This window comes from Pieris napi, chromosome 14, assembly GCF_905475465.1.
Source record: "Pieris napi chromosome 14, ilPieNapi1.2, whole genome shotgun sequence".
Lineage (NCBI taxonomy): Eukaryota > Metazoa > Arthropoda > Insecta > Lepidoptera > Pieridae > Pieris > Pieris napi.
This window is the reverse complement of record NC_062247.1, coordinates 7,898,296-7,922,394: the sequence shown is the minus strand read 5'-3', so window position 1 is coordinate 7,922,394 and position 24,099 is coordinate 7,898,296. Positions and strand designations below refer to the sequence as shown.

The window sequence follows — 24,099 nt, the reverse complement described above, 5'->3', positions numbered from 1 at the left end:
AATATTAAAAGCTGATTTGTGTTTAAAGAGTTTATTTCAAACAAAAAAATCTATAAACTAGGTACAAATAACTCGAAACACGATTCTTGGTTAATAAAAATATAAAATGTTTATCTAAAGGATTTTCTAGACCTTGCACTGATGGAGGGGTAAGGCATCACTGAAGTAGACTCTTCCAAGCCCAGCGTCACTACGCGCAATGCCACCGTAGAACGCCGCGCTAAAAAGATACTTAAAATAATAAATAATGGAAAGAATATCACTACATACATTAAAAAACTTTTTCACAATGCTTTTAATTGCCAATCTCTATGACTTAATATTGTGTTTTTTAATTAAAGATGAAAAAGTAATATATAAGCACTAAATTAACACTAACTGGAGAATTTTATGATTATTGTGTGCCATAATGCAACATAGACTCAACAAGACAGCTGGTAAGCTAATGCATACAGTAAGAATTATTTCCTAATGTAATTGCATCTAAAATAACTTAATTTTTGGCTTAAAACCAGTTATATCCATGAGTTTACTCAAACTGAATCTGGCACTGCCCGATAAATGAGTTCGCAGGATTTTCATATTTTACGCAGACATTATCGTTATACATTGAGTAATTCGTGTTAAAGCTGTTGACTTCTTGTTTTTCTTAATCTAGTCGCCGAGATGGTAATCCTAATTTAGATTTCAAGCAATACATTTCATGAAAAAGGGACAAACTACGACCGTCATACTATTGAATTGAAGCGTTGGCGGCCCTTGAGAGGATTACGCTTTCCCTAAAAATCTATGAAAGACCACAGATTGAAATTACATCATACTATTACGTCTTAATGGTATATGTTTAATATTTATCCTTACGGATTTGCAAAATTAGCAAGTGTTAATAGAAAATGACGACCTTTAGATAACATACCTTGTTCTGGAATATCTTCAACCAGCTGAAATAAAATAAAAGATAATTAAAGACAAATAAATATAAACAGTGTTTCAATGAATTTATATTTTACTGATAAATCTCAATTCCAATAAAAGCAAGCTTTAGATAAAACCAATAGCTTTTAAACAATACATTCGACCGGATAACATATTTTGTAATTAGAGCAATAAAAAACCCTGTTTATGCTTTCTTATAAATATAAAAACTTTTTAATAATACATCATTAAATTGTGTAAAGTGTGTACAAATGAAACAAAATAATTTAAATAAGCAGAGAGGAAAAAAGCGCTAATTTATATTCTTAACGTCCAGACTCCAGAGACAACAGACCATGTTTTCTTACTAAAATAAAGTTCTATTAAATGAATAATTTAAATAAAAATACCGCATGTTCTTGGACTTTCGGTGCAAGCGTTCGCCTGAAGGCTGACAGTCTCTTTGTATATCCGCTAGCTACGCTCACTCCGCTCCTGATGGACTCGGACGAACTCGAAAACACGCTCTCGGTCACTGAAAATTTTAATAGTAAGTTAATTTTACAAAGTCTGGTGAAAATCTTTCGTTCCGATATAGCGGCATATTGCAGTAAAATAAAGCTATAAAAATACTAGTCCTTTCTAAGATAGATATATTTAAAAGAATTAATATACAATGTATCACTCAGAATGCAGTAGTGGCCTAGTGGCTTAAGCGTGTGACCGTCACTCCTGCGGTCCTGCGTTCGAATCGTGGATGTTTACAAATGGAATTTTCTTTCTATGTGCACAATTAGCACTTGCTTCTACGATACAGGCAAACATGAGGAAACCGGAATGTCTCCAATCCATAAATAGATGACATGTGTCAGACACAGATCACCTACTTGTCTATGAAATAAAAATGATCGAACAAACGGATGCTATCTGAGGCTAAGACCCATTTAGGGTTGTTGAACCACAGCATTATTATCTTAAATAATATATATAATAAATAAATCTAATTACCATCTGGGTCTTGCACGGATTCTCGAGTACGAGGACCAATGCTGTCAGCCACGATTCTGTGAAATTTACATTTAAAAAATGTTTTAAAGTCTTTAAATATTCAGCAATAATTCAAATTCAGCGTTGAGAAAGGGTTTTAAACCATTTTAGGCTTAGTGGTAGTTAGGGCCTAAACGTTTTCATATACAAAACATCTGATATTTATAAGTATATATCAACATTACAATTATTTGATTTAAAACAGATGTTTTTTTTTTCAATATATTTGTGGTATTCAATGTGACGATTTAAAAATCAATTAAATTTATAGTTAATTACTAGGCCCACATTACGATGTTATCTGTAAATAGTATTTTTTTATCGGTATCGATGTAAGTGTAAAAATATATACTAAATTTTATTAACAAAAAATTATAGGAGCATAAAAAATAATCAAAATACCTTTGTAAAAGTATATGTAGCCGTCTTTGATTACGAGAAATATTGCCGTGTAGATCTGTAGTGGTAACAAGTGCGCCAATACGTGAACACGCGCTCGGACACGCTCCGCAAAGTTCGTTCAGCGCTTGCGCAGCGCTAAAAGCCGCTTCCGCATAATTTCGTACCCAGAGAGACATCTGACGGTTAATTATTTTATAATAATGGACTTTACTTGCGTAAATGTAAGTAATGGTAAATCAAATCATGAGACTCAAACCTAACATTCGTGACATTTATTAGTAATAAGAATCATATCCGCTAACTCATTTAAAAATTTCTGGTTAATTTTTTTTAAATTGTCGTTCGTTGCTAGGAACAATATGAGATTTGGATATTGAATTTGGACGTTCATAAATAAATATTGCTTTAATAAAATTATTTTATAATCGAAACTATTTCAACCACTAAATAAAGTATTAATCTTCAATTGGCTCATACTTAGGAAGTAAGGTACTTGTTAAGATGAGATATTGATATCCTTAATATCATAAAAGGTGCTTTTTTATGTTTCCAATCTAAGACCCGTAATCCAGAACTTCACTCAAACTTAAGGCGTCTTTCAAGAGCTGTCAAATATTTTTTTTATATTGGTTGGTTATTGGTTTGTGGACTCAGTTTCCGCGCAGACTCTCAATAGATCCGTTGTCCGTACATATTTTTTCAAAATAATTTAACATTGAAATATTTGACAGTGCACAAGCGGAGATTGTGAGTTGAGATACCTTTTGCAATACGGGCCTTAGTCATAGATCGCTTAACTGGGGGTTATTACCTGAAAAATCCTCCAGTCTTCTTCTCCTTCTACAAGTTTTCTGGCCCTTCGTGCGTTCACCTTAACAACTTCGTGGGCATTTTGCAAACGACTCTCCTGCCTTTGCGCACGCGTACGCGCCGCTTCCATGTCACTCTCACATTCAGACCTTGGTACAGAGATTTAACATCATATTGAATAAGCTTACACTTTTCTATTATATTCTGTTTATCGTAAAACAACTACTTTTCTCTAAAAATCAATTCTATATCTCTTATCGTTAGGTTTGCAAGAATTAAAAAAAATATGTTGCCCTATATTGCCCCTGTTCTATAAAATATTTTTTTTAATTCTTCCAAACGCTGTTGATTAAACACCCTGGTACGCTCTTGTAGTAAGTAAGTAGTGTAAGCCTAAGGGCGGTTTAAGACCAGCGTTTTTTACGCGCGTATAAGCTCGTCTTTGGAAGTGCATGCAGGCGACGTATATGCGCGACTTTTGGCACCAGATAAACCCTAAAACCTTATAAACTTTACCTCTATAGAATAAATAAAATAAAATATGATAAAGATACAGGTATCACTTATTCCACTTCATTAAATTTGGATCGGCAGACAACCCTACTCATCGGCAAAGAAGACAGAGGGTGTAGGTTTGACTGTGGCAATACGCTCTGCGTGAAGCTATTTATAAAAAAAAGAGGGTGTAGGCCGAGAGAAAAAGCCGGCGTAAAAAACTCTCGGTACTCTTTTAAAATAGCAAATCATCAAACAAAACTTATTATAAAACAAATATCGCAAATTAATTAGAAGTAGCCTTGTCTAGCACTAGTCCCAGGCCCTTTTATCGACTAGATAATCGTTAACTTTATAGTAAACCTTTTTACTTGCTTTTAGCTTTTCTTTAATACATTTCTTAATTTTTATTAAGAGGCAGAGATAAAAGAGCCCCTGGGATTTTATTAAGGAAAAGTATCCCTCAAAAAAGAATTACTAACTTTATATAGTTATTATTTTCTGAATATTAGTATAGATACCTATAGTTAATTTAATATAACACAAAATATCTCACTCTTTCGCCGAAAGCTGTTTGTACTTGTCTCCAAGCATAACCAATCGAGATCCAGCATCCGCATTCATTTGCTCCAGCGCCGCTATTTTAGATACAAGCCCCTTCAGCTCTTCGCGTTTCTCGTAATATTGCTTTGATAGACTATTTAACTCTTCTATTTCAGGAGCTGAAATCAAGAGACATATACTTTATAAGTAATGTTCTTCATTTATTATTTTTATGTTGGCAATTTAACTTCGATTTATTCCTTTTATTTATTGTAACCATGTTGGTATTCTTATTCCGCATGTATCCTGTTTGTATACTTAACACGAACAATACGTAATGAAATAGTATTTTTTGAAGGGATTTTTAAACATCGCTCTGTGCATTTAGTACGAAACGGAAGTTAAGTAAATAATCTCTTTATTTAAATATATTGTAGTAAACTATAACACAAAAGTGACACAAAACTATTGACGTATGTATGCTTGTAGGAACTATCGTAACGTACGTGCTATTTGCTGTAACTCTTAGCTATTAAGGCCTTTAATTGGAATTTCTATCAGTGAGATAATTAAAATGCTGCTTTTTCTTGCTTAAATACCTACTAAGAAATGAAAAAAAAACCATTTTCTTGATTCTACACATGCAGCGAACATACGTTCCACAACTGGGCGCTTTTAAGGCAGTTTTACTGCAGTATTTCCGAACCAATTCGACTTAGGGTCTTTCAAGAAAAGAGCGTAGCAATTTTTAAAAGGTCGGCAACGCACTCGCGAGCCCTCTGGCATTAATTGTATCACTTAACATCAGCCCGTATGAGCCTCTCAAAAAAAAACAAGTAACATGTAGTAACTATTGGTTAACGCGAATACCTGCTAAACAATTTAAGTAAACATTATTGCTGAAAAGCACTTGATATGTCGAGTTATGTTAATGTCATATGATGTTGCCCTTCTAGCCTGTAGCGACATCTACAATTTGAGGCTAAAATCACTCCGATGACGTCACACGCAGACACGCTAACAAAGTTATTCCGACTATATAAGATGTATACAACTTCTTGGAGCCTTCGGGCCGGCCAATCAGTACGGTACACCATTCCTCTATTTGGACCAAAAAAATAAGTTTCAAGCGGGCTATAGACATCTAAAATGTACTCTAAAGAGACAATTAGTAGCAACTAGGTAGGTAAGAAATAACATACTGTCATCTTTAAGCGGATTTATATGATACAAGAAGTGCTTATGGGCCGCGCCGACGACGCGTAGCGTAGCTTCAAGAGCGGAAATGTCACGCTCGCGTCTTCCAATATCAGCGTCTAAGGCCGCCCCACGCTCGCGTAATTCAGCCCGCTCAGCTGCAAACTAACATTACCAATTTAATCTTTGTTTTTAATTTATTTTATTAATATTAATTACTTAAGATGTCATGTCGAACATGGTGTAATGGTTGCAGCTCCTTACAAACGTTGTGTAAAGCGATTAATAAGAGTGGCGGAGAGTTTATTGCCAGTTCTTCTCTTCCGTTCTACACCTTTGATTTGAGAACTGGCAGTAAATGTACAATTAGAAGCATTTCATATATATTTCTTTTTGATGTTCATAAGTGGATATTGTTTTACCTATATGAATAAAGATTTCGAATTTTGATTTTTTTTAAACCATTACCTAATATGTATATGTGTTCTCGTCAATCAACGTCGGAATTTCGGGTGATAGGGCAAGTAGTGCACCCTGTGATGTTCATTCTATTATTACATCGAACTATCCGACCGTGTTAAAAATGTACATATTATGCAATGTTGGCTAGTGACAAAATACACGGAGTATTTAGTCTGAAGTTGTTAACTTTGGAAGACTAACGAAAAGTAAGATTTTTTTTTGAGAATGAGCTGGACCTGCCTTATAACTCGGCTTTAAGGACGTTAATTTAAGAATTAATTTGTGTTTTAAAACATATTTTTGTATGTAACCATTGTAGAGCGAATTAATATATTTTTCTGTTAAAATAATTTTCAAACCTCTTCTGACAAATAGTTTTCACTATCGTAAAACTTAGAAAAAAAAGTTTTTTGTCATTCGATCCCATTATTTGTCTTGGGCCTCAGATTTCTGTATCGGTTTCTTGATCAATTTTCAATCTAATAGGCAAGTAGGTGATCAGCCTCCTGTGCCTGACACACGCCGTCAACTTTTTGGGTCTAAGGCAAGCCGGTTTCCTCGCGATGTTTTTCTTCTATTCACCGTTCGAGCGACTGTTAAATGCGCACATAGAAAGAAAGTCCATTGATGTACAGCCGGGGATCAAACCTACGAGCTCAGGGATAAGAGTCGCATGCTGAAGCCACTAGGCCAACACTGCTCTTAGGGAGTTAATTAAGAAAATACGAAACACACACAAAGAACAGTATTAGTGTATAGTTATCAAACTTACCTTTATTTTAAAGAACGTAACAGACAACTGTTGCCCAGATTCATCTTTACCTAAAGAAGCGATGAATATATCATATCTGAAAAATATTTAAATATCACTAGTATAATTAATTTCTAAAATATCGAAAATGTTATTAATTTAGTGTAAATTTATTTTTCATTTCCTACATATATTATAATTGCAATGTTTTGTCCATTCTTTATGTATAAGTAATCATCTTATTTAGTTTACCACTTCTTGCAAAAAAGGTGAGCTATTTAATTAATTGGTTTTCCTTACAGTTTTTGCCTGGAATAGATCTCTCGAAAGCGATAATAATCCCCTTATTATTACAATTATTTTATTGTACTGTATTTCTGTAAGGAAGTGTAAATAAATAATAGATTTTTGTGAAATATGTGTGTGTTAATTTTACATTGTTTTCTTGTTATATGTTTATCATAAAGAAGTTTTGAGTCTCCATCCCCATTAGACGGGTACTTACGGGTTTTTTTCATATACAAAAATGATATATTTCTTTTTAAAAAATCCGATAAATTATTAATAATAATGGGTCGCTGTCTACATATATGTTGCTACAAAACGAACACCGAAAGAACTAACAAACTAAGATGCAACATAAAATCTTTATGAATTGTAATCTACAAATTATTAAAATAAAGAAGGCTAAACAAATTCAGTAATAAAAGTGCTCTATCTACTAAAATCACCTTTTAATAAGTTGTTCTATACGTTGTTCCCTTTCCCGTATCTCCCCTCGCACTTTGCCGATATCCTCGACCAACGCTCGTTTCTGTACGCTGAACATATCCCGCCTGGCCGCTATTTCGATAAGTCGCTCGTTCATAGCCTGCAATAAACCCAATTAATTAACATATATTGCATAAAAAAATTCATATGATTTAATTATTTTTTAGTAGGTCGAATCACAAAAGTAATAACAAGTGGAGTAATAACAAAAAAGAAGCTTCGGGTTCGATTTAATGAGAAAAAAAAGCGACTCTCATCTACGTCATCGAAATCTCTTGCCAGCAGTCAATCCCAAAAATTAATAGTTTAAGTGGGTACCTAATAAAAAATAAATATATATTTACACTGTACAAAGTAAAACTGAGTTTTGACTTAACTATCTCCTTCTATCACACCATAAACAAATTCAACAGCTAACCGAAAATTTAAAAGAGAGAAAAATATTTTTTTTTTAGCTCTATATGATTCGATTTAACATTCAGATACATGATTTTTTTTATAATACTATACTACTTACAGCATCAAGTTGCAGCCTCTGTTCGTCGAGAGTGAAGGCTGTATCATCAAGTCCCACCAACGCTCGTCCAGCGTGGGCAACACGCAGTCGCAATAAGGCTTCGTCTACGCGTAGACGTCGCCAGTTGTCACGACGATCGCGTAAATCTTTATCACCACCTTCTACGTTAAGCATTGAGGATTTAAGACGACTTTGCTGAAAGAAGAAAGATAAAAATGGTTATTTTTAATGTTTTTTTTCCTAATAGGAGGCAAACGGGCAGGAGGCTCATCTGATGTTAAGTGATACCGCCGCCCATGGGCACTCACATTGCCAGAAGGCTGGCAAGTGTGTTGCCGGCCTTTTAAGAATTGGTACGCTCTTTTATTGAAGGACCCTAGTCGAATTGGTTCGGAAATACTTTAGCGGCCAGCTGGTTCCACATAGAGGTGGTGCGCGGCAAAAATTGCCTTAAGAAACGCTCAGTTGTGGAACGACGGACGTCGAGGTGATACGGATGGTATTTTGTATTTTTGACGACCGATAATGAATCTCAGCTGCAGGTATTAGTCCGAACAACTCCTCTGAACACTCTCCGTGGTAAATGCAGTAGAAGATGCAGAGAGATCCCATACCTCTATGCAACGCCAAGGGATGAAGCCTCTCGGAAAGTGATGAATGGATTTATCCAGCAACAGAAACCGATTCAAAAACCTGAGGCCCAGACCTAAAAGGTTGTTTTAACTGGTTGCCCAACTGGTTGCTTTAGCCTAGTTTGCTTCTAGCATAAACTTAAAAAAAAATTGTGAAAATTATTTCATTTTAGCAAAAATACGTACCAGTTTAGTATTTTCTACGCTCTTAACCTCCAACTCCCTCGTAAGACGGCGCATGTCATCGTACAATTTTCCGGAATGACGCTCCAACGTCGCAACTCTAGCAGCATGACGAGCACGTACCTCTTGCAACCTGTACAATTAATCTATGTAATATTTTTTATTTCCACCGTTATATGTCATACATAGGTTTTGCGCAATTGAGATCGAACGACCCAACGAACGATGGCCTGGATGGATCACCTGGAGGATCTTTTCGTTTTACCCTTTATTTGATTGATGAACGTTGATTCTTAAAATAAAGATTAATTCCAATTCCGACACAGTAATTCCTTAACCAAATCAATCTTTGATCTGAAATTTTCCTTAAAATTTTAAGAAATAAATATCAGGTCAATTTACAACTCAGCAAATAAGCAGATGTTTGTGATTTTCAAATCTCGCTAAAATGTGTACGTAAAACAACGTATACGTGCATATCTACGGGCACAATGTGTGTACAGAGATTTAGATAATAAAACCTGTTCTCTCTTTCAACAAGTTCAGCGGAACATTCACGTTCGGCTTTTGCACCTTCCATGTGCGCGACGCGAGCACCGATCGTTTCCACTTGATAACTCTGCAATTTGTGCTTTATTAAAACTGGCGAAAATTTTCAAACGGGGCCGTATGAAATTAATGAATAGCCTATTTAATTAATGAAATAGGCTATTCGACAGTATGAGCAAAAAATTATATTAAGAATAATCTGTATAAAAAATAGCTATACGCGAGTAAAATAACTTTATAAAAAATCAACCATAAAAATATTGATATATACGTCAGTCAGATGACACAAAACGGTCAGATTAGTCGAATGGGAGAATACGTACCCTGCTTGGAAATAATATATCGACACCTGTCAATTTTATACTGTCTTGGAGATTAATTTAATCAGAATATATATGTGTATTCGTGTAGTAAAAAACTTAACGTTTGTTTAGATGTTAACCACAATGGTACGTCATAGGCACGCCATCTTGTCTAGAGAAGTATTTCGGCGGGTTCGTATGAATATTTAATTTGATTTTTAAAGCCAATACTCAACAGAATAAAAATGTTGTATAGTTTCTATACTTACCAATAAATAATCTGAAATGATTTTTCAAATCCTGCCAAATAGCCTGTTGAGGAATTTTCGTATAAAAATAAAAGTATTCATGCTATCTTTGCAAATATTATACATAGATAAATACGCATATTTCGGTTATATTAGAATTCAACTTACAATTCCATAGTACGATTCTTTTTGGGTTTGTAGGCTTCTCTCGACATTGCGCTGCTTGCTGGCCAATTTGCTCATGATTGCTTTGGAAGCTAAGAAAAAAAAACATTATTTCTGGCCTTCAGGCATGTTTAAACATTATAGTATCGTGATAACATTGAAATAACCTTTTAACTGCATATGAAATAACTTTTCCTCGTTCTTGAGAGCTAGAAGTTTCTGTTGTTCAACAAAGGAGCAATGCATGGCGCGTTGCTGGTTTGTAGTGAGTTGACTTGCGTATCGTTCTTCTTCCTAAAAAATATATTTTACACTTGAATGAATGCACATTAAAAAAGAGGATAGGAAATTATTAATCACGTACTGCGATAAGCGGCTTATTAACGGCAACCAAAACTAAATAAAATACAAAAGACGTCCTTCAAATTTCAGCTGTTTTCGAATTTGATGCTTAATCTAATATATAAAATTCTCGTGTCACAATGTTCGTTCTCATACTCCACCGAAACGGCTCGACCGATTCTTATGAATATTCAGTAAGAATCGGATTTGAGAATCGGCCAGTTTCTATTTTCAAACCCATAAGTGATAAGGGGTGTCCACTGTCCATCCCAAAAAAAAATTTAAACTAAACAGTCACCCACAGTTTTTTGAGCACATTAGAAACCTCTGAAGATCCGCGAGTACGTAGCCCCAGCCCTTTTCTCAATGACATAACTTATTTTTTTTTAATATGTTAGCCAACAGTTTTGCACCTTTATATATCTAAACATAGGTACTTTACACTATAAGGTATAGGTGCAGACTCAATGACATAACTGGCGCTTAATAAGCCACATTCAAACTATCCGCGGGCCGACCAAATCTCTTTAGCTGAAACTTGAATGAGCGAGTCACTGAATCACTCCAACACCCAGGATGCGTCTGTATGTATGCAGGCCTGGCATTGTGTAGAGACCACGAAAATTGTTTTGTGCTCTCGATATACTCTAGAAGTGATGCTATCATAGCCTAATTTAACTCTCGAACACATAACAAAAAATATTTGCCGATAACGTCAATTAGCTCTAGGAACGCCATGAACCTGTGTAATCAACGATATAATTTATAATGAAATTATACTTACATTAAGCATATCTTCAAGCTCTTTAGCCCTCTTTTCAGATGATTTGGACTTATCGGTTGACTCTGTAAGCTTCATTTTAAGCTCTTTCAACTGAAATACAAATAGGTCTCAATTAAAATATATGAATTTGATATACTCTTCTTTAATATCTAAAATCTAAAATATCGTTTCAAAAGAATTAAAAATGTATAAATCGAAAGAAAAATAAAATAATAAAATATGGGCATTACAATAAAAGTTTACATCTAGAATCAGAGTGATTCACACTTTTTTTGTACTTTAATGAATAAGACTTATGATATTTTTATTTTAAATAGTTTCTTTTTGACAAAAATGTAATTTTATAAAATCGCTCGATACTTGAACCATGCAACACAAAGGGTTTTTTTTTTGTTTCAAATCAGTATTTTGAGCCCAGCATAAACAAATATTACTCATAATTTGAAATATCCATATGGTAATGAAAATTATAAACCTTGTTATTAACAGCCTGCAACGCCACATCCTTACGATGTTGCTCGTCCATTAATTGTTTATTTTCCGAGTTCAATTTCTCTAAGCCCATTGTCATATTACTGGCAACACGCTGTAGACTTTGCACCTAAAACATATCACAATTTATATACAGTATAAAATCTATATAACGACACTCAAGGACCGTGCCTATTTTAACGCTACAAAGAGTTGTAACGTCAAAATCAGCGTTAAATGGAAAGAAAAATTTGTATTAGAAAAATAAAGTTTATTTCAGACTAGTGTTAGTAATTACATAAAAACAATTCGTATTTGAACGCTATTGCGTTGTCTGTTATTTTTGTACTGTACCAGTAGTTAGGTTGTATTATTGTACTTATTTAATACATATCTTGCGTTTGTGGCATCGTCGAGATAAAGCACATGCAAGCATGCGCAATTTGAAAAAAAAAGGAACGGATTTCTTGGAAAGTTCGGTATGTCGTATGACGAGTACCGACAGTTAAGTTTATTTCTCGCTAGGACAATAAAGCGACAAAACAGCGTACACTGTTCGCTCCGCAGTTTTAACTAATTTCGGCAACTTAAAAGTATTTTTTAGTATTTAATTGTTTTCGTTATTGAGGGTGGGTGTAATGCTATAGTGTATCATTGTATTGAAGACAAGCTAAACCAACCATAGCCGAGTGATTTCGACGCTTTAGGGGATTTGTCGGTCAATCGAAGGACGCTACATGGAGTTAAAACTGTATATTATATATTTATCATTTAACTGTTTGAAGTTTGATTATATGCCAGAAAAGTACATATTCAGATACCGGAGACCCTGCTGTCTGACTGGCGAAGGACTCTTTGTAAGCGAGCTTACAAAGAGTCCTTCGCCAGCAGTCACCAGTTCCGCATATCATTTCGCTACTTAACCGTTACCTCAGTTCTATACCAGAACTGGATATATTTATGACGGGTTTGGAGAACGCTTCGATAGTATATATAATATAAGTTAATATGTATATTATAAGTAATGTCAGGCATTTAGTCTGTCCAAAAAGATATCTGATAACTACATATATCCTTACTTCCAAGCCAACCTATTACTCATAATACACATATAAAATACTTAAAAGACATACTTCACTATCAAGGGTGAGGTTTTCATCATAAGTTTCCTGGTAGGCCAGTCTAGTCTGGCTAAGTTGCTGCGCCAGCACCATATTTTCTTTCTGCGCATCAGCATTATTTCCCTGTTGCTGTTCACAGAACGCTTGCTGCTCGCGACATTGTTCCGCCTGGCGATTTGCTTCTGCCTCTAGTGCTGCATAATCCTAATACAAAATTCCTTTTACCAAAACTTTAATGCATCTTCGTAAATATTTAAATAGCCTTAATTACCATTTTAAAATTATTCATTTATTCTATAAGGAAGGAACTTCAAGTCGTTAGTGCGTCAAAAGTGAACACAAGACGTATACTAAAACATTCTTTAAATAACATTTCAATATAAATAGTATAAAAAATTACTTCTCTAATATGCCTAATATCGGTGTCTCGCTGCCTCAAGTTTTCAACAGCAGCAGTCCACATCATCATCATCTGTTTTCGTTGCTCCATTCCCTCCATAACCTGAAAAGAAATTGTATAATATTTCCTTGAATAAAAAAATAACGGTAGTCATTTAAAAGCCATACAAATGCAAAACTACAACACGAATTTATTACATTATCTACATAATGTTTAACGCCATCTATCGCCGAAACATTGGTATTTTAAAAGTTGTGCTGGATTTTTACTAAAAGACTTATTGTTATCAATTTAGTCATAAGTGTAGCAAAAACATGACCGAACTTAGCATTTATTAATATATATAAATTAAAGAAAACAATATAGATGGTATTGCAATTAATCATCTATAAAGTTATTAAAAGACAAATTGTAAATTACCTGTACTGAAATTCTCTCACATGCTCTCTCTTCAGCACTGAGATTGGAAACCAGTTGCACAAGACGCTCATGTATGCAATCATGTTCAATTTTTAATTTTTGTCTTTTTGTTTCTAGAGCCTGTAATTAATGCATATATAATAAATAAAGAATCTTAAATGTGTTACATTATAAGAAACAGATTAAAACAAGTGTGCTTTTAGTAAATGATGAATTTGCCTTTATTGTTAAATTGCATATTCAATTAAGTCTCAGAAGGTATTCCTAATACTTTTGGAAGAACTGTATTGATGTGAAATTTGTTATTTGATTTGATAGACTCCTTGTGATACATTATATCACAAACTAATACTATATCCAATATTATTTTTCGAGTCTGTGGTTTTTTTAAACATAGAATTTACATCAAAACTCTACTGAAATGTCAACTTCAATACATACAATTCAAAGTAAATCATCTTAGTCCTTTTTGTTACTTTAAAATTATTATAATATAATTGGATTATACCTTAGCCTTAGACAGATCTTGTTTTGTAAATTGCTCAATGGCCGAAATATCACCAGCACTTCTTTCTAAAGCAGCTCTCCATTCTTGCAAAGCACCACGTTCTCCACAGACTTCACTCTTCAGCGAATCTGCCTTCTTCAGAAGGCGAGCAATGTTATCTAATAGATAGCATATCTATTAAAAAAGATATTGTGATTGTTCCCAAAGAACTTAGAAAGACTTTGGCTCAAATACTCAACAATAAAAATCATTCTCTTTACTCTGTATTTACTAATAAACTTGAACAATTGTCTATAAAAAATATAAAAAACATCTTACTCTGCAATCTATCAATCCGAGTTGTTATTGTATTGGTCTCTTTGTTACAGTCAATAATATCCCTTTCCAGCCGATCACTTTCATTACAGGACAATTGACGAAGCTTTACCTCTTGTTCTAGTTGTTGCTTGTTGGCAAAGAGTAAACGCTAAAAATATTACTTGTTATTTAAGGATAATTATTCAGTGTAATTTTCATTTAAAATTATTATCTTACAGTATTTTCTTGATACTCAGTATGGACATAATCCTTGTACTTATTTAGGTCTGTTCTTTTCTGCTCTTGCGCTAAAAAAGCTTCTTTGAGATTCTGTATTTCATCACGTCTAGAAAAAAATAATTAATATATAGCTTTTATTATATTCTACAACAAAAAAGATTATATAGTAAAAATATTAAAAATTCTTATCGAAATATGTATTATGCAGTTTTGTAAGTTAATAACTAGGTGCATACCGTGATATAAGAAGTGTTTCCAAGTTTTGATTATCAGGGTTTGCTAAAGGAATTCTGGTTCCCTGATTCCAGCCTAGCTCTTCAAGCAGTTGAGCCATATAGCCAGGAACTTGAACTTCACCCATTTTTCTAAACGGTGATTTTTAATAAGAATATTAAGAAATAAGTAAGGTTTTCATAAATTGTTTACTGTTGCCTTAGTAACGGGCAACTGCAAGTGGCAACGGCCGGATACACACAGAAGAAATATTGGTCTACACCTAACACCTAAGGCACAGATTAAAAAACCTATTGTATAATAATTTGTAGTATGAAAAGATTAATAAAAAAATATCCACTCCAAATTCAAAAGCTTTTAATTTTCATGATTAAGAAAAAGGCTGAACTTTCTGATTGCACCACATGACTTACAGACAGGGTGTGTGAACTATAAGACTAGAGAGTCTCAACTATACACTTTGCGAAAAATAGATTACTATTCGAGAATAAGTTTTCAGTGAATTAAGGATAATTCAAAACCTTTTTAGCGAATACTAACAAGGCTAATCGTTCAAATGCAAACACTTGTCTTCTGCTTCATAGTATGTGTAAAGTCTCAATCTTAGGTTTTGGTCTATATATGTATACATAATATGTTATAGGTTTCTCCCATATTCATCCAAATAGGTGATTATAAAAAGTTATTCTGCGATCTCTATAACAATTGATAAATTTTTTTTTTCTCTACTAGGTAGGTAAGTATAGTTATACTTACCCTAGCTTGGTTAGCTAGCAGCTAGGGTTGTCTGGAAGAAACTGCACTTAGCAATCAGAATATCCTTTTAGTATATATTTTACTACTTTTTGTTCTTATCTATTTTTGTGATATTTATGTATTAGTAATAATAACAATCAAATATACTTATTTACAATTTTCTTAACTTACATAGTAATAATAAAAATAATTAAAAATTAATAAAAAGAAAATTAAAACAAATTTATAAAGTTTGGTCCTTGTGGCAGGGTACCTTTAACGCTGGCAGCATTTCCTTGCTGTATTACGTTTTGCACAACGATAATTATTCGTTGAACGAGGAATGCACCAGCTCTGGGTCACCGGTACTATCTACCAGGCGCCAACTTAAATCTTTAATTAGCGCCTGTGCACTTAAGCCCCACGGCCTAACAGTCTCTACTCGAAAGGAAACAAAATCGAAGTTGGAGGAAAGACTCTAATATTTCAGCCGTTTATTATTTTCCACCTGCTCTGCGGCCGCCCCAGCTTTTTTCCTTGTCCGAGGGAGGTGAGACGGAGCAAACAAGTAGCATCCAATCCCAAATCCCATCCCGTCCCATCTTCCAAGGGATCAACAACATCCCATCCAGCCGCTTACCATCGTCTCATCGTAGCGATGCCAGTTAACATAGATGTCTGTTTTGTGATAACTACACATACAGTATAGTATGGTACATAATAAGAAACTACACAGCCGGCGTTCAAACGACGCCACGACTCTAGAGTAAAGAATCGCACTAGCCTAACAATACTCTTCAATTAATGTCAGTAGATATTGTTGTATAAACAAAATTTAACCTAGTACTTAATTTATTTATAATTTTTAGATGAAAGTTCTTAGTGTCATATGTATAATGTTTATTCGTAGATAGAAAAAACCTTTTTTACTTTCGGGACTTTTTAAAACAGTTGATAAGTTTACGTGCAAAATTACTTGAAATGTTGCCAAAAATAGAAGCGTAATCCTCCCGAAATAACTCCAATGAAGATTAGTTTCATACTAACAGCGGCGAGTTACGCTAACGCGTTTTTATATCCTTTTGCTCAAAATAGCGTCTTTATTAAAATGAGTGCTGACGCAGCCTCAATTCCTTGCCCTGTTTGTTTGCATACTGGTACCTTTAATACGGTCGAAACACTTAAAGAGCGCTTAATATTTGTGTCTACCAATAAGATTGTGTGTCCTGTTTGTCAGGAAGAGGTGAATGGATTGGATAAATTAACCATACATTTATTTAGTCACGTGAATATCAGTGCAATTGTACAAGAAGACAGGAGGCAAAAGAACAATAAACAAGGTACAAACCAAGAAACCCAAGTACCATCAGCAGAAAATGTAAAAAAAATAAAACAATCTATACCTAAAAATAAATCGTATGCTCTTGCTGCACCTGTGAAGTTTGTTAAAATATATCCAAAATTGCCAGTTGTGGCCCTAAATACGATGCCAGTTATAAACAGCAATGTGACAAATAACTCATTATTAATAACTACAATTGAAACTAACTGTCCAATTGAGAAAAATAATAATAAATGTAATATTTGTGGAGTACAATTTATAAACGAAGAAATCTTAAAAATGCATAATAGCATTATACATAACTTAGAGGATAAAACTACTCAACCTACAAAATATAATTGTCACCTTTGTTCCAAATATTTTAAAATGCGGGGGTCGCTTATGGTGCATTTGAGAGTCGCTCATTATGGATTCACACAGAAGCTTGAAAGTGATTTAACAGACACGGGAAGTAATAATGTGAACGAGAAAACTGAAGAAATTGAGAAACCGATGACTTTGTGTAGGAATGATGGTAAACAGTGGCAATGTGACGTTTGCAACAAATATTTTACAACAAAATATTTTTTGAAGAAACATAAACGGCTTCATACAGGTTAACAATTCTTAAGGTAAACTATACTAACAAATAACTAAAAAAACACTATAATTGAATATATATTATATTCATTCAAATAAAAATAATCCATTTCATTTATCAAATTTATCGTTTGCCTTTAATAACAAGCCTACTGATAATATCTACGCTAGCATCGTCAATTAGTTTGATAATATTTTACGTAAAAATTTAAAAAAAACATTTAATCACATAGGTAACATAATGTACACTTATGACATATCTTTAAAGAAATACATATTAATGCTTCTAATTTGGATGTGAAATCCCAATGTGAACGAAAACCGCATCCATCAAACATCATTGATTAAATAGATTTTGGAAGGTCTCTTTAAATTTAATACGATTTTTGCCCGCAGGTGAAACCCCCTATGCCTGTTCGCAGTGTAACAAGACCTTTACATTTCAACAATCTTATCACAAACATCTGCTTTACCACAATGATGACAAACCACACACCTGCACCTACTGTGGTCGTGCTTTTAAGGAATTGTCTACTTTACATAACCATCAGAGAATACATACAGGCGAAAAACCATTTGCCTGTGAAACTTGTGGTAAAGTTGAAAATATTAATTCTTGAGCCTTGATAATTATTTATTAATATAAAAACGAAAAAAATTATTACCTTATGTATATTGAGAGCAGCGTTGGCCTAGTAGCTTCAGCGTGATTATCAACCCTGAGGCCGAAGGTTCGAACCCCGGCTGTGCATCAATGGACTGTCTGTATGCGCATTTAACACTCGCTCGTACGTTGAAGGAAAACATTACCTATATGCCTATTAAGGAAAAAGATCCCGAAACAGATACAGAAATCTGATGCCCAGATCTAAAAGGTTATAGTGCCATTAATTTGTATACTTATATATAATACTAACCAGGGTAAATAATGGAATATTATAAAGGAAATTTTGTTTGCTTTAACTTATCAATTATTAGAGATTTTCGAAATATGTACGTTACACATTACGCAAATGGAAGTTATGAAAAAGTTAAGTTTATTTGAAAACTAACATTTTTAAAGCAATATTGCGAGTAAGTAGTTTATATATATTTTGTATCAACGTCCTTATTTTCAGGCAAGTGTTTCCGCCAGAGAGTATCGTATTTAGTACATAGAAGAATACATACAGGGGCTATGCCGTATAAATGTACCGCATGTGATAAAAGTTTTAGGTATAAAGTGAGTACTTATAATTATCGCGGTTTTTTTAAGGTACTTTTAATAACACATATTTAAATTACTATCTTTTCATTGTCAGGTCTCTCAAAGAACACACAAGTGTCAATCGCAACCACCAGGAACAGTAATAAGGAAATCGGGCGAATTAGTTGAAAAATTAAAAAAACCTAAACGCTTACCAAATTCGAGTCCCAAGTCGCAAAATGAATCTATACAACATTCTTACCCAGAAGTATCTGAAGCTAATGCTGAATTGGTCCGCACAGGCGCTCAATTATCATTAGAAGATATGGAATCAGAAAATTTCAGTATAATATCTGATAGTATACTTGGAAACTCACACGGAATTAACATGATGAATGATATAGCATCAATTAGTCATAAGAAGCAAGGAAAAAGCAATTCATATAATTCTGAAATCGATGAGCTGATAGATTCAATACCAGTGCAAGTTAAAAATATTCCTTCCCCCTCTGATATATTAAAAAATCTTTGCCTCACAAATGAGGACGATTACTTAAGTATTCTTGATTAAACCTTTAATAAAATATTTATTTTTAATTATCTTGTTCATTAAATCCTGCCACTATTACGTCTGCGGAATGGGAAACAATATATTATTATTCATGTAACCCGCAAAGTTGAAACTGCTAAGCTGTTACTTTTCAATTTAGACGTATAACAAAGTGTTTTATTCGTTCTGTTTAAAAAAATAATAACATGTTTTAAATTAAAATTGTATTAAAGTTGTTAAAATTAAAACATTTAATTGTTTGTATTTACCAAATTACAACTTGTTAGCCACTCATTTTTTACCTGTATTAAGTATATGCTACAGACTATCTTTGACACTGTGTTGCTACATCAAAAATGTGTAGTTACCAACAATAAGCTCTAGTCTCTATGCTGAAGATAACTATCGGCCAGCTGTTTTTGTTCCAAATGTTTGGATTCTTAAAATGGATTAAAATTGAATAGTGTCAAATGATTACATTGAATCAGTGCCAATTACTCTGAATGCGTTTATGTGGTGTATTTTAATATTTTGTGTAATTAGAGATACCTACGGGACGCTTCCTCATGACAAAACATTTAATCGATTCAGCATTTTGTTAAACTTACAACACCACAAATGCAGTTCAAAGTAGCATTCAATTACGTCGTATTTTTATGATTTAATGCATTGGTTTCGCGTAAACTCTGTGTGCTGTTAATTTTCGTGAACAAAATCGTCGATAAAAGGTTTTCCATTGTAAAGGTAAGAATTTTTGCTACTTATTGACTATAAGGCTATCTATGATTAATCAAAATAGTTTGATAAATGTGGTGATGATGAATCTTGCATGTTACAATATTATTATGCATGTTTAAGTGGAAGGAATTCTCAACCTTGATATTTAAAGTTATTTCCCTTAATCGCGTTGTATAAGTACATAAATGGGTCTCTTTGTAACAAAGGAAACTATTGTTTCTTGAAATATTACTTATTAGTATTTAGTATTTACCAAATTGTATATTTGTGAATTAAATTCATCCCACCTTTTATTAAAATATGAAAACATTGTAAATTATGTTATTATGTTGAATTTTTCTTTGTGCTGTTACATTTGAAACCTGTTAATGCCATTTAGGTCATAACAATAATATCACATTGTATATCTAGGCCATGTTGTGTGAGTTCAATTATTGACTCAGAGATTTAGGGTGAAATTCATAGTTTGCACACTATACATAATTATGACAGAAACAAAAAAAAAATTTTTTTAATGTTTCTGTAATGTTGATATTATTTGATTTAACTTGCTTATTTTCTTGTTAATCTATTTTAATAATAATCATTGAAATTTAAAAACATTCTAACGGATAGTCTTTGTGGACACATAATCTTTTTAAGTAAGTCCTTAATAATATTTAATAAGTGATTTCAATCAGTTTAGATTGTTAGTATTTATTTGAATCAAGGGGAGTATCAGAAATTAAATCATATAATATAAGTGGTCTTGTATCAAGATATGTGTTGGTGTTTTCTGTACTTATCAATATAGTGGAAATAAAGACAATATAAATACTTTATGATAGGCATATACTTTATGATAAAGAGTAGTCATTACATTAAGTTACTGTATAAATAAACACAACAGTATGTATTACAAGTGGCTTGAACCTTAACCCACACCAGGGATAACTTTTTCTAATGTTCCTATAATTCTGTATAAAAGTAGAATACATAAAAATAATTTACATGAAAATCATACATTTTATTTTTGGATATTTTAAAGTTACTTAGAATTAAATAAAATCAAATGTATGTTATTATTTATTGGTACATATTCATTATTCACTTTTAAATGGTAGGAACAGGAATTTTAAATACTTTTATTACAGCTGTGGACGCGTATTTCGTAAGATGTGACGTCATCAATGCGCTGTTAGTAATTGCTGATTAAAACTGTGATATCATTAAAATTATTATATTGAGTCGTACTGTGATTGTACTTAATTAAGTAACTAATTAAGCTAACAAATTATACTTATGACTATAGATAACAGCTAGATCATAGGTATTGGAACATGACGTTCACAAAAATATCCTTCCGTTGTCAACTAGGGCTAGATCTATGTACAATGTACATACAGTTATGAGCGTGGAGGCAGGGTGGTTGTTTGATCCACGGCACCTCTATCGATCCGGCTATGTCGCGGCCCGGACAAGCTATACTTAGGATATAGACTATGCTTCGTTACCTGGTCCCATACTGTCTCTTTATCAAAAATAATTGTAAGAGCAAAATCGTGACATGATAATAGTCTCGAAGATTCGAGGAATGAAACATTTCTCTACCTACCCTCACGCGTTGTTTCTGAGACGAGTCTCCAAAACCACCTTCTAGGTCTTTATTCTTTGTTGTGTCAAATTGTTATTTTATGTAGTGCCTTTCTAGAAATCCGAACAAATTTCTCTAAAATTTTTTTATATCGCGGAAATCATTATTGGGCTATTAAAGCGACAGTCATATTAAAGTAAAAATGTTTATGTAAACAGTGGTAAACTGTAATGAATCCCTACTATGTATTGTTTTACTTGCTTACCCACGCCTTAGTAACGTAACTAACATAATGCAATTTCCGACAAGGTCGTTTGATAAAATTGTTCGCGTGTACATACGTAAGGTATACCTAGGCATATTGATTGCTTGTTAAGTAATTATTAAATAGATTCACTATTTGCTTGAATACCTTAAAAGGCAAATAAGCCTTTTGGGAAGCGTTTATTAAAGAGCTTGATCGTTTCTTTGTATATTAAATAGTTGCGATGTAGTACCTTCATTGTCTTGTCTATAGCTGAACCGGACACCTGAAATATTTAAATAAGATGATTAATATTAATTCACTTAATTAAATTAGTATTGACATATCATGACCGTAATTTACTATACGTTAGTTTGTTAGCGCAAGTTAAATGACTTTGATGCCATAGAATTAGTACTTTGTAAATTTAAGATATTTAATGACAAAGAGAAAAGAGAAATTCTTTGTCAATAGATTTCTAGTTAGAGTAATAGTTTTTCGTGTCTTTATTTCCCTTGGGAGTATATGCGCTAGAAGGCTTAACATTATTTAATTTATCGACAAAGTAAAGGAAATATTTATTTGTATTCTGTATGCAGCGATAATCCGTCTTTGGGCGCATGGTTCATTGCGCAACATGGTTGTCGTAACTCGTACCTTTTGGTTCTATGTTGGAGATATTGTTACCAGTTGCGACACCATAGCTTTCACTGAAATTTAACCTACAAAATACCATTTTTATGTATTTAATGGAAAGCATTACTCTTTGTCTGGTTCGGTGATAGACTATTTTGCTGTCTTAGTTCTGGATCTACAGATGGAATGTATATTTAGGGTTGGTATAAGATTTTATGTAATATGTCTAATTACAGTAAATATACAATATTTTAATAATTATGAAGTTCACGTTAAACTGTTGACTAGTGGAAGGAACTAGATGATGATTAATAATAATAACAACAATAATAATAGCCTTTATTCAGATACATTTAAACACATTTCCATTTTAATACTCTTCTAGTGTATCTAGTGCCCTTTTTTGGCAAAGGCCTCCTCCAAATCCCGTCATTCCTCTCTGCACTGTGCCACTCTCTGCCATGTACCACCTGCTGTTTCCTTAATGTGGTCTATCCACCATCTGAGTTGTCTCCCTCTTTTTCGTTTGCTGTACCTTGGGCACCAGTTTAGTAGCTTTTTGCTCCTCTTTTCTGTTCCTCTTGCCATGTGCCCCGCCCATTTCCACTTTAGTTTAAGTTATTGCTATTGTAACATCTGTTACCTTAGTTATTTTTCTTAACGCTGTATTCTTTATTTTGTCTCTTCTTTTCTTCCCTATCATACATCGTTCCATCGCTCTTTGACACACCTGTAGATTTGTATACTGCGCTTTAGTAGGCGCCCAAGTTTGTGATCCATATGTTAGTACAGGTACGAGCCCCGATGCAAAATAGCTCGTCTAGTGTGAAATTTTCTCTGTGAGATCTTTTCTAACTTCATTATTTTTGTATATCTATATAAAATATAGTATATATATAATATGAACATCTTAAATGTTCTACTATCACATGTCGCGTTAAACTATTTTAGCGTTTTGAATTTATACATATCCTGTTTTAAATTCGAAGCAGTTATAAGCAAAATAGTTCGTTAAATAAGATTATTCCTTCTTTGTACAATTATGTTGCATAATTAAAGTTTGTAAAAGTAATTCTGTGTCATTTCTCAAGTGAGACAGTATAAATTCTGAAAATATCCGTTTTTTTTCATTTGTTTTCAAATAACAATGGGTCGTGAAAAACCCGTGTGTGAAGAGCTTCGAAAGCGAATAGTTTGTGGGGTCGATTCTGACAAATCAAGTTACCAAATATCTAAAGACTTGATACTTCCCAGGTCTACAGTCCAATCTATCATTCAGCACTATAAAAAGAATAGAACGACTTCTTGTTTGAAGAAAACTGGTAGACCACGCATCACAAGTGCAGTAGAGAAAACAGAATCCTGAAGAAAATTATCAAAAATAATCGTCGTGATAGAACTCATGAGAGAGCTGGAGAACACACGGTGCAATGGAAGGACATGATTCACAAAGACGTCTCAGTTGATACTTGCAAAAGAGTCCTAAAAAGAATGGGTTACGGATTTGACACCGCTAAGGAGAAACCACTGTTGACTGCTGTACAAAAGACAAAGAGGTTGAAGTTGGCTCGTGATCAAAATTGGATTTCCGATCAGTGGCGTATCAGTGTAGTATCATTTGGAGTGACGAGTCCAAATTTGAAGTGACAGTCGGCGATGAAAGGAAAAAAGTGATACGGAACAAAAATTTAGCATTTCATACTGATAGTC

At 33.4% G+C, this 24,099-nt stretch overlaps 3 protein-coding genes across 7 annotated transcripts in view; 2 read left to right on the top strand and 1 right to left on the bottom strand.

The window, feature by feature from the left end:
* Positions 1 to 15: 15 nt before the first annotated feature.
* On the bottom strand, positions 16 to 15,043 carry LOC125055921 (coiled-coil domain-containing protein 39). Its single transcript, XM_047658679.1, has 24 exons — positions 14,809 to 15,043; positions 14,570 to 14,678; positions 14,354 to 14,501; positions 14,036 to 14,193; positions 13,528 to 13,647; positions 13,108 to 13,209; positions 12,720 to 12,911; positions 11,591 to 11,716; positions 11,116 to 11,205; positions 10,157 to 10,283; positions 9,993 to 10,081; positions 9,247 to 9,344; positions 8,729 to 8,858; positions 7,911 to 8,105; positions 7,354 to 7,493; positions 6,644 to 6,719; positions 5,415 to 5,574; positions 4,226 to 4,391; positions 3,176 to 3,323; positions 2,365 to 2,540; positions 1,924 to 1,979; positions 1,326 to 1,450; positions 917 to 941; positions 16 to 220 (listed from the first exon to the last, which is right to left on the bottom strand). Exons 1-24 carry the CDS (start codon positions 14,931 to 14,933, stop codon positions 111 to 113), a joined length of 2,991 nt encoding a protein of 996 aa, XP_047514635.1. The 5' UTR covers positions 14,934 to 15,043; the 3' UTR covers positions 16 to 110.
* Positions 15,044 to 16,408: 1,365 nt separating this feature from the next.
* Positions 16,409 to 19,245, top strand: LOC125056196 (zinc finger protein 91). Its single transcript, XM_047659199.1, has 4 exons — positions 16,409 to 17,478; positions 17,859 to 18,056; positions 18,581 to 18,684; positions 18,764 to 19,245. The coding sequence occupies exons 1-4, from the start codon at positions 16,566 to 16,568 to the stop codon at positions 19,217 to 19,219; spliced, it is 1,671 nt and encodes a 556-aa protein (XP_047515155.1). The 5' UTR covers positions 16,409 to 16,565; the 3' UTR covers positions 19,220 to 19,245.
* A 337-nt stretch (positions 19,246 to 19,582) lies between these two features.
* Positions 19,583 to 24,099, top strand: part of LOC125055882 (E3 ubiquitin-protein ligase TRIP12) — a 48,191-nt gene continuing 43,674 nt past the window's right edge. For all 5 annotated transcript variants that reach the window (XM_047658553.1, XM_047658551.1, XM_047658554.1 and 2 more), the window contains exon 1: positions 19,583 to 19,942. The gene's annotated coding sequence lies outside the window, so the exon portion shown is untranslated. The remainder of the gene's footprint in view (positions 19,943 to 24,099) is intronic.

What these genes read in the sequence shown, in the direction of transcription:
- LOC125055921 (XM_047658679.1), bottom strand. Translation starts at nt 14,933, where the DNA reads ATGGGTGAAGTTCAAGTTCCTGGCTATATGGCTCAACTGCTTGAAGAG. An exon ending in ATATTAGGCATATTAGAGAA is followed by an intron (nt 12,912 to 13,107) that starts GTAATTTTTTAT and finishes ATTTTGTATTAG; the next exon opens with GATTATGCAGCACTAGAGGC. An exon ending in AAATCCGCTTAAAGATGACA is followed by an intron (nt 4,392 to 5,414) that starts GTATGTTATTTC and finishes TCTTGATTTCAG; the next exon opens with CTCCTGAAATAGAAGAGTTA.
- LOC125056196 (XM_047659199.1), top strand. Translation starts at nt 16,566, where the DNA reads ATGAAGATTAGTTTCATACTAACAGCGGCGAGTTACGCTAACGCGTTT. An exon ending in ACATAAACGGCTTCATACAG is followed by an intron (nt 17,479 to 17,858) that starts GTTAACAATTCT and finishes TTTTGCCCGCAG; the next exon opens with GTGAAACCCCCTATGCCTGT. An exon ending in ATAAAAGTTTTAGGTATAAA is followed by an intron (nt 18,685 to 18,763) that starts GTGAGTACTTAT and finishes TTTCATTGTCAG; the next exon opens with GTCTCTCAAAGAACACACAA.